Genomic DNA, 10,791 nt, shown 5'->3' on the forward strand with positions numbered 1-10,791 from the left:
GCCTTTAAGAACTCGTTTTTTTCAAAATTTGCCTCATATAGGATGAAAACAATGATTTTTGTGAATTAAAATTTTATAACTCATACCTAGATACAATTTTTCTAAAATCTGTCAACTTCTCAGGAGGTATATTAAACCTTTAATCATTTCGATAATAAATCACTCATTCCCCCAAAAAACAGCACCTTTTTACATTTTACCGGGTTTTAAATCTCCGCTGACTGCAATGGTCAGCTTGAGGGACCCTCAGCCGGGTTATCCCAGCCCGTTTGCCCCGGGCACTGCACTTGACCCTTGAATGACACGGGTTTGAACTGCACTGTCCACTTGAACAAAAGCAGTTGGCGCTTTGCATTCGTGGGGTTCGCATCCGCGGATTCAACCCACCACGGAGTGTCTTCGATCCATAGTTGGTTGAATCCGGGGATGCAAAGGGCTGACTGTAGAGTCGCAAGTTATATGTGGATTTTCGACCATGTTGGGGTCAGCACCCCTACCCCCTACCCCCCACCCCCACGTCGTTCAAGGTCAACTGTACTCAGCAGGACAGAACTGCACTGGCTGGGAGGGACTCTACTGTGGCTGTCGTGGAAAGGGACACCTTATGTCAGGAGTCACAGACAGTGAGAGCTCCTGCGTCCCCTTGTTTTGGGTCCCCTTGCAGACTAGCACTCCAGGAAGCTGCTGGCTGGCCTGTTCCTCAGTCAGGCTCTGGGGACAAGGGACCCAGGGTCCATGTCCCAGTGCCCGATCCACCAGGAACTATTGGCCCTGCTCTGCCTTCAGTTCACCACCGTGTGACTTGGACAAGCTGCTGAACCTGGCCAAGCCTCGGTTTCCCCATTCAGTCACTCATTCAGCACATACTGATGAAGTGCCACTTGTCCTTCTAATGACAGGCTAACACCTACTCTATACCAGGTACTGTGCACGGTACTCCATGTGCATCAACCTCTACACCTCAAAGCAACCCGCGAGCTCAGCACTCACTGATGCAAACCAGACCTTGCCCTACTGAAGAGACAACCACGCACAGGACCGCTGCGCTCTCTCCCCTCACGGATTTACCGTCCCACCCTTCCAAGAAGGACAGTAGAAGAACTGATCTCCTAGGTGAACCGAGGCACTCAGGTCCCTAAGAATAGCACCTTGCGGATGGTAAAGGGTCAGCAGTCTGAGCCATTATTAGGGAGCAAAATCAAGGCAACAACACTGCTTTGATCTTATGTGGCTTAAAGGTGGCTGCAGATGTGAGGGACAGTGAATCAACAGGAAAATGCCACAGTTGGAGCTTGCATTGCCACCATGGGGCTGGTGGTCCCACTGGCAAAGGAAGTGTTGGCCAGAGAGGGTCCGGGCGGGCAGGTGGGGCAAAGCGGAACTGACAAGAGGTGTCCTAGCTTCACAGCGGGAGTTCACTGTCAGTGCCTGCGGGGTAAGGGGGCCTCTGCACCAGCTCCCATTGCAACGTGAGCCCCAACTTCCCTCCCTCTGTGGGGAGGCTCCAGGCAGCAGCTGGAGGGCCAGCCTGGGCTGCTTTGGGAAGGAGGGGCTGGGGTCCCTCCTCTACCCACCCAGGGAGGAGGCAGCCTGAGGACCCCAGACCATCACAGCAGAGCTGGGGGATGCTCGCTCGCACTCACCTCCGTCATGTCTCCAAAGGGCAGGATTTCCAGGTCCTGGTTCAGGGAACAGCAGTGGAGAACCTGGAGGTACCTGGAAAGATGGGAGCTGAAGGGACACGTGGCCACAGCCCCCCACAAATTTGGAAGGGAGGGGCTTTGCATTGCATGCGGAGGCGTTTGGATTCGATCCTAGTCTGATGGTAAACCCCTGGAGGCTTTTTTCATTTCCTTCCTTCTTTCCTTTCTTTTAATCTGTGTATTTAGTAAATATTTGAACAGAACAAGAAGATACCGTGAAAAGCAAGTCTTCCTCATGTCTTTGACCCTCAGTTGCTTTTCTCAGAAGCAGCCAGGATCACAGCTTCTTATGCATGTATTCAGAAATAATCTATTCGGCTAGTATGTGCGCGGTGTATACAGGCTTCTATTATTTTATCGGCACCCCAGTAGCCCATTACGTGGCTGTACCCTGAACTATTTAACCATTGCCCCAAGGACAGACACCTGGGTTCTGCATCTTTTGCTACGATGAACAACAGGGTGCAGTGTGTGAACACTCTTACACGTGGGTCCTTGTGTTCATGGGTGAAATTCCCTGTGCATTAAATACCTAGCAGTGCTGGGTACCTTTCTACCTTTGGCAGGTATTTCAGAGCTACCCTGTGAGTCGTGTCAGTCTGAAAGAGCAATCAGTGACCGATGAGGGCTGTGTTTTAGGATGACCACCCTGGAGGGCCACAGGGAGGGACAGAGCAGAAGACAGGAGACGGGGAGCCCAGGGCAAGGGCGGTGAGAAGAATTCAAGCCAGCGGTCACAGACACCCCACACACACACACACACACACACCCCACACACACACCAGCAGTGGAGATGGAGAGGAAGAGAGAAACCCCTGAGATAGGAAGGAGATGGAGCTGGCCAGGCTTGGTGACCAATGAGATGGAAGCTCTCAGAGGAGGCGGCATCAGGCTTGCTGGGTCACACAGTTCCGTGACGCCATTCTACTGAACTGAACAACTTGGGAACAGAAACCGGCGAGATGGGGGATGGGCAAGCAGGGTGCTCGCCCATGGGTATTGGACCCTTTGTTGAGGAGCCCACAGGACAGCTGGCGCTGGCTAGTGTGTACACCTACAGGTCTATGCTCCTCAGTGTTGTTACCGGGGGCAGATGGCAAAACAGCCAAAGGAGGTCAGCATCCACCACCGCGCGAAACACGGCTGTAGCATCTGGGGCAAGGTTTCCTGGGTCCTTTACTGAATGTCTGGAGACTTTACTCAAGATTTCCAAATGAATGTGTCAAGCAGGTCCACGTGGGACCCGGGCAGGGAGAAGCCGGCTTTCCAGGCAAGGAGGGATGGAGACGGCAGGCAGCCCACTGGGCCACAAGTCCGAACTCGCTTCCTCCACAGGCACAACCTCACCACCCTTCCACTTACCTTTTGAGTCAGGGGTAAGGGATTAATACAAACGGAAGTTCTAAGCTAAGCTTCCAGGGGGGAGGGTCATTTTGGCCTCTGTAGTACCATAGTTAAGCGTGATGTTTCTGAAAGCAACTGGGTTCAATCCCAGTGATACCAAATCCTACCAGTTATGTGACTCTGGGCAAATTATTGAACCTCTTGGGGCCTCACCTGACTTGCCCAGAAAGTGGGTAAGATAATAATCTCTCTTTCACAATGTGGGGGAAATATGCTGATGCAAGTAAGTGAGCACACAGCAAGTGTTAGCAGCTGGGGGTCCCTCCCCCAACTGGCCACACCCACCATGTCCCTCCCCGCCCCTCCCAGAAGCTTACCTGGCCTTGTCGTACTGCCTTCCCAAGAGGATGTTCTCTCTGACGCTTCCCGGGAAGATCCAGGCCTGCTGGGGGACGTAGGCCAGGCTCCCATGGACCCCCACCGAGCCCTCCAGCAAGTACATCTGTAGCAGACAGAGTCCAGCCTCAGAACACCCCCTGCCCGCTCAGCAGCCACAGTGCCCCAGGCCCTACTGCCCTCCACCCTGGGGGCTCCCCTGTGTCGATGGGACTTTGAACGTGGTCCCCAGTGAGCCCAAGGGAATGGCCTTGAGCACACGGAGCTAAGCCAGACCAGTTCCTGCGGGGGCTGAACCCAAGGATTGCACTGAAGGCACCCCACTCCTCTCTTTGCTCGTATTTCCCAGCCTGGTTCCCTAGCAAGCAGTGCCTCCAGGCTCCTCACAGAGAGACGGGGAGCCCCAGGCCGTCTCGGACCATCCCAGGATATCATGGAGTTATCACTAATGTCGCTGGGTGTGTAATGGCACCGTGGTTAGATGCAAAACTGTCCTCCTGTTTTGGACATCATGATAAAGCGTTTAGTGGGAAGGTGTCATAATCTCTGTAATTTAAAATAGTTCTACAAAGTATGTTTCTACATCGATGTGGTAAATACTATAAACTGTTGAATCGAGGTGGTGGGTTTATGCGGACTTTACTGCACTGTTCTTCCTGCGTTTCTGTTTGATAAATTTAAACACACACATAAAAAGAACAACGACCACACCCCTCATCCCCATCACCCCAGAATAGGACCCCGCCATCCCGTGCTCCTTTCTCTTTCTTGCCCTGTGCTTCGGAATCGGAGCCAGGCTTCCGTCCATGAGAACCAAACTTTAAAAATATCACCTTTTTGTTTTCCTTCATTGGCAGGAAAGCAACTGGTTCATTTGAAGAATAAACAGACAAACCATTGGCCACTAGGAAGGTGGCTTTAAACGGAAGCCACCAGGAAATACTGTGATGAGGAGCTAAGCTCCAGCATCCTGGCTCCAGACCCTGGCTCCGCCCCTCACCTGCTGCGTGACCTTGGGCCAGGCGCCTCTCTGAACCTGACCATCATGATAGAATCACAGTGCCTGCCTCATAGGGTTGTTTTCAGGGTCAAAGGCGAAAACGGGAAGCTCGGAGCCCAGGGCCTGGTGTACAAATACTCTTCAAACTGTTTATACGATTTTTTTTTTCAAGTGGAATCTTTCTTCTTTCCAGTTACAAAGAAGTTGGGGAAAGGCCATCACATGAGGAACACGAAGAAACGAGCTGTCAGACAGATGTATTAGGAGACAACTGCTGCTGACAACATGCCCACACTCCAAGGAGGTGGTGAGTTTGCCCCTCTGGGAGAAAGAGCTGCAGGCAGAGCACTGTTAGTTCCCCCAGCAATGTGGGAAGGAGGCGTGACTGGCTAAGAAAGGGGGGGAAAGAGAGAGAAGCCCAGGGCGGGAGGGGGACTGGGGATGAGAAGGGAAGGCTGGTGGGAGGCCCCCCACAACCCCGTGAGGAGGTGGCCGTAAATGAATGCCAGGCGTTGTGGCCATTTCAAGGTGTTGTTCGCTAGGAGGTGTGTAACGTGACCCCAAGTGTTTTGGGAGGAACAGGTTTGGGGTTTTTTGGAATTGGAGAAGGGCAAGGCGGGGCACTGAGAACATCCACAGGTGATGGAATGGGGGGTTCACGGGCAGTGGCGCCCAGGAGGCATGTGAATTCCACTGCTGGGCTGTGAGTGAGACTGGCCCGTCCCATTAGAGGGCCTGCTCCCCTCATGCCTCCTTCCTTCCTCTTTCTGGTCCTCCTTCCACACTTCCCCTGCTGCCTCACAAGGGACAATGTCCCACTCTGAGTTTGGCTTCATTAAATGACTTAAATTGTCATATTACACTTTGAAATGCCCTGTATCAGCACCCTGTTAGCTGACTGATTACCAAACAGGGTGGGGAAAGCACCAGCACAGGTGAGGGTGGCTCTCCAGGTGACCTAATAGGCAGCACTCCTGGTCAGAAGTTGAAAACGAAGCACATTTATAACGCACCCCACCCCCCTCGGGGCACGCCCACTGTTTTCAATTTACAAAACTTGATTGGCTCAGACTAAGTGGTGGTGCAACTTTACTGGGGAAACTCCGAGCTTGGGAGGCCCTGGTCTGCCTGAGGGTGTGTGTGTGTGTCGCAGGTCACTCACCTCCCCCAGGATGGCTGACAGCAAGCTGCTCTTACCGCTCCCCGTGTTGCCACAGACCCCTAACAAGGTCCCCTGCAAAACCAAGGACAGACAGGCGTTGGGACAGCACAACCCTCCCATTTGCCCAGGGTGGGTCTATTGTTTGGACGCAACATGACAGAGAAAAAAAAATAACCGCACATACCCCAAAGCCCCTGAGACAAGCAAATCTGAAGCCATCTGAGGTCAGGTCTGTCTATAGAGGTGGGATGGGACAACCGCAAAGGAAGGAAGTGGACAGAGAATGGCAGAAAGGAATGCAGGGATAGGAGGCCCTGTCGGGCCAGAAACCCAAATTCCAGACCCGCCTCTATTCTACTGTGTGATCCTGGGCCAGTCACTTAGCCTCTCTTCACCTGTAAAACGGGGTTAACAATGCCAGCCTCACAGAAGCCGTGCATACACTCGTTCATTCACTTATTCCTTCACTCATCCATCAGCTAGTCATTTGAGTTTCTCCTATGTATCAAACAATGAAGAAAAGAACTCGCATTGAGCTTGCATTCTAGCAGGGAGAGAAAATGAACATGAAATCAATAAGCAAACAAATAAATAATGTCATACGGTGATAAGTGATATATGTCAGATGAAATTGGCTACTATTTTCGGACAGCTGGGCATTAAAGCAATTTTAGGTGAGTTGGCCAGGAGAGGTTTCTTAAAGCAGGTGAGACCTGGATGACACAAGGCCCCGGGCTATAGGACCAGGAGGTGCAAAGGTCCTGAGGCAGGACCAAGGCGCGTCTCCAAAGAGTGTGAGAGGGCTGGTGAAGGTGGTGTGAAGGGAACAAGTGGGAGACGGGAGCAGAGATGGGGGCGGGTGCTCAGGGAAGCCTGGGCTCCATCCTGAATGCTGTGTCACTAACGGGAGAGATCCCTCTGCCCGCTGCATGTGGCGAACTATAAGAGGGCAGAAGTGGAGGCAGAGAGGCCGGTACGAAGGCAGGCGCTGGGCCTGGTGTGGTGCCGGCTGGGGCCAGGGCTGTGGGGGGGCTACAGTGACAGGTGCTGAAGTAGCGCCCACAGGCCTTGCTGACGGATCACNTTGATAGATAAAATCTTAGCGAACATGTTGGAGAGAAGAGGGAATTGTAAATACAAAATGGACTCTTGGTAACGGAAACTGAGGAATCAGACCAGAAAAGTGTTAACGGTCCTGTTGATGCGTGATACAGATGTGAACACTTGCACAATTCCGTGCAGGCTCCGAAAGCAAGGCTGTGTGAGTTAGAAAGATGTGGGGGTGGTTACTTTAAACTGGTTTATTGGAAAAGGATAAACTGAATTTCTTTAACTCTTCCGCCGAAGGGTAAACATCACAGGGCATTTAGCCCTTTCAGTGGCCCCCTATTACTCTTAGAAGGAACACCTGAATATAGCCCATGGAGACACGCAGGATCCTCTGGCATCCCCTCCCTCTACAGCCCCATCTCATGCCGCGGCCTTTTTCGTACAGGACTCTCTGGCGACGCTGACCTCCTTCTCAGGTCCTGGACACACTGCTCTGTGTTCCTTCCACCACAAGGCCACGCCTTTGCACATGCTGTTCCCTCTGCTCAGGCCATTCCTGCCTTACTCTGGCCTGGTAAAATCTCGCTCCTCCTCTAGGTCTCAGCTCAAGCACCACTCCGATGGGTCAAGCTGCCACTGTTCCACTGTCCCTCGGCACCCCCATACTTCTTCCCAGCAATCTCCTCAAACTGCGTGTGAGCACAGGTCTATCTGTGGGTCGATCTGCTTATTGTCTTTCTCCCACATGTGAGGTCCATGATGCGCAAGGGCCACATCTGTGTCACTCACTGCTATTTCCCATGGTCTAGCATGTGCCTGGCACATGTAGGGACACAGGACCCTTGTTGGAAGAATGAATGAATGAATGAATGAACGAACGGATGTGCTAACTCTGCCTCTCTGATGTGCCTCGGGCTCCTCTGCAGGTTCTTGTCTGTGGTGGGTGACATGGCTGTATCAGGACATGGTTATATCANATTTTGACATTCCAAGCTAATGATGCCTAGGATGTTTGTGTTCCACCAGCAAAACAGGAACACAGACACGTTTCTTTTTGGGGAAAAAAATTGATATGCAGCATTTCAAAAAAAAAGCATCACAGAAATTATCATGAAAAAATTAAAATATTGTTGACTTTCTTACACTTCATTTTATTATTTTTAATTCTATGTGAGGCAGGAGCAGGGACAATAGTTCACTGTGGTGCTCAGGGCCTCCAGAGCCTGAGCCTGGCCCTTGGGTACCTCCCATGCACCCACAGTCCAGTCTGTCAGCACCGTTGCCATCTTGGCAGCTGCCCTTTTACTTCCTGTTCTGCCTCCACGAGTCCAGTTGCACCGTCTGAAAAGTGGTTACCGCTGCCCACAATGAGAACATTGAACACTATGCCAATGGGACACCAAGGATGCCCGGAAGCTTCCGCTTACAGACCAAGAGCATGGAGAACAAACTGGTGGTCACCAGATGGGAGGGGAATTGGGGGGCTGGGTGAAAAAGGGGAAAGGATTAAGAAGTACAAATTGGCAGCTATAAAAATCATCACAGGGATGAAGACTCCAGCATAGGGAATAGTGTCAATAATATTGTAATAACTGTATGGTGTCAGGTGGGGAATAGACTTATAGGGGGAATCACTTGCAAGGTATATAAATGTCTAATCACCATGTTATACACCTGAAACTGCAATTGAAAAGTAAATGTTTGAAGCTATGAAGAATTATGACAGTAATGACAATGAAGCTGGGGACAATAGCTGGCGCTCTGTCAGCACATCCTTATGGAAGTGAAAGCAGCTGTCCCGAAGGATGAGGGAATATGTACCCTCTGCCTATTACATGGTGACCACATAGAAACCTCTCTACAGGTATAAATGTGTGGATGATTATTCTTTCACATCAATGTTCCAAAATGGAGTGACTGCAAAAGTGTTAGTGGACAGACATTGTGAGTTCCCAAATAAAAGAGGCAGCACCAGGGAACTGGAAGCGAATGGCGGTAAGTCATGAGGCCCTGTACCCACAGTGTTTAGGGAGGAACGAACAAACTGACATCTAACTGGTTGTCTGTCCTGTATCAGGCATTTTCCAGGTGTTTTGCCCTAAATGTATCACCTCTTCTGAGTCTTACAACAGTCCCATGAAGGACCCTGAGGACCATCTGTGGCCCACCATTTTATATGGAAAGACACAGGGCCCCGAAAGGGCTAAGCAACTTGTCTGATGTCACAGCTGGTAAGAGGTGAGATTCTGACCAATGTCTGGCATTACCCAAGAGGGGTGCCTTGGAACCATTCTTTTGTTTTAATTGAGCAAGTCTGAGAAGCAGTGGGTCAAAGTTGAACTAGCTTCTGTTTTCTCAGTGCCTTAAATACACTCACTTGCTTTGTGAACCTGAGACCTGGCAATGGTATGCAACATTTCANAACAGGGAAGCCGGCCCTTGCAAATACTAGTCAGAAAAGAAGCCAGATAAGGTGAGTTCACAAGCTAACCGAATTAAAACATGTGGAGCAGTGCTTGGCGCATAGCAGGGACTTAAAACAGGCCAGTTTAGTCTCCTTCCCATCTCGTCTGCACGGACCAGCACCCACACAGCATACTATTCTGGGATTTGCTATTACAAAACCATTTTCAATGACCGATTGATTCATATTAAAGTATGAAAGACTTCCTGTATTTGCCTTCCATGGAAATTTTGTCTTTTAAAGGGAGATTTGGAAAGGACAGTTTTTAGCCAAGGAAATGGAGGGGTGCCAGGCCACACTGCTAGCCTCGAGCCCCAAAAGCCTGGCAGCTGGCCTGCCTGTGTGGCCAGGACGAGGCTACCTTTGACACCACCAGGTTCATCTTGTGCAACTCTGGGGCCAGGCTGTCCCCTTTGTCCTCCAGCCCAAGGGCACATGGAGATGGCTGAGCCCTGGCAGTCCCCTCGGGAGTGTGTCCGTTCCTCTCCAGCTCGAAGGCTCCGTTGATCATCCCGGGGCACGTCTTTCGCCAGGACAAGGTGGCCTCCTCCAAAACCAGTGCTTTGCTGGGGTCTTTCAATGCCTTGACATATAAAACAGGGCTCTCCTGGAGGAAAAATTTCTGTACAGACGAAAAGAAAGGGAGTGAGGAGGAATTCAGCTCTCCGGTCCAGTAGGACCGCGTACCCATTTTGCTGGTCTGCCCTTGGTCTGGTTTATGAACTAATTAACAGTAAAAGCTGGAAGAATCACCATCGGTGAAGAGGAAGCTTCTTTCTGCTGGTGAAAATTCGAAATCAGCGTTTTCCAAATGTCAGGCCACTGGCTCACACTCCCTGCTCCGTTCACTATTTTCTATTTTATTTCACTGCCCAACAGTCTAACCTATGTGAGCCTCCTCCAAAGTGGTAACAGCTATTGTTGCATCATAGCACTGATGTGCAGCTTTTCTAATTAAGCTTTATTTATAACTATTAAGAGTAGAAAGGTCTGTCCATGTACCAGTCTGTAAGACATACTGTTTCAGGTCATATATCTCATAATGCGACAATTGGCAGGTCGCTTCCCTCTGCGTCTCCATCTCCCTGTCTATAAAATATGCGTAAATACAAGAGTTGAACTGCGTGAAATCTAGCATTAAAAAAGGTGGTGGGGAGTTGATAAATATGACCTCACTGAAGTCAGATTATATTCACATGACCCTGCCTGGGGATATACTTCGTGACATTTTGGATAATGGTTTTATCCCTAGGGAGTGGACACTCAGCCATTTTTATTCTCTGTACCTTTTGTATTGTCTGAACTTTGGACAATGAGCACATAGCATTTTACAAAAACAAAGCAAAAAGACTCTTTTCCAAAGAAAAAAGAGGAGGTCTGTTTCTTTTTTTTTTTTAATTGGACTGTAGGTCTATTTCATTGGATTAATAATCGTATTTGGGCCAACGCATCCCGGCATCATTGGGAACTGCATGTCCCTCTTTATTTTGTTCAGCTAGTTGGGTGCTTACTGTGGAATTATTTCTAATAACATAATGGGTATTCGTGAACCCGCCACTGAACCCAAAAGCCGGGACTTGTGTCTATCAACGGGGTGCTGCCCCATCTCATCCCCCTGCTCAGTGTGGGCACAGCTCTCCATGCCCTCCAAGCTCTCCGCACCCCTGCCCCC

The 10,791-nt window shown here is 50.4% G+C and overlaps 1 protein-coding gene across 2 annotated transcripts in view; it reads right to left on the reverse strand.

The window, feature by feature from the left end:
- Positions 1-10,791, reverse strand: part of LOC109383155 (ATP-binding cassette sub-family C member 11-like) — a 58,520-nt gene that overhangs the window by 27,123 nt on the left and 20,606 nt on the right. For both annotated transcript variants that reach the window (XM_019643318.1, XM_019643309.1), the window contains exons 2-5: positions 9,481-9,741; positions 5,606-5,677; positions 3,425-3,549; positions 1,644-1,716 (exon numbers count right to left, since the gene is read on the reverse strand). In XM_019643318.1, the coding sequence (XP_019498863.1) occupies positions 1,644-1,716; positions 3,425-3,549; positions 5,606-5,677; positions 9,481-9,741 (531 nt within the window). The remainder of the gene's footprint in view (positions 1-1,643; positions 1,717-3,424; positions 3,550-5,605; positions 5,678-9,480; positions 9,742-10,791) is intronic.

The sequence above is a fragment of the Hipposideros armiger genome, unplaced genomic scaffold (assembly GCF_001890085.2).
Source record: "Hipposideros armiger isolate ML-2016 unplaced genomic scaffold, ASM189008v1 scaffold_4, whole genome shotgun sequence".
Taxonomy (NCBI): domain Eukaryota; kingdom Metazoa; phylum Chordata; class Mammalia; order Chiroptera; family Hipposideridae; genus Hipposideros; species Hipposideros armiger.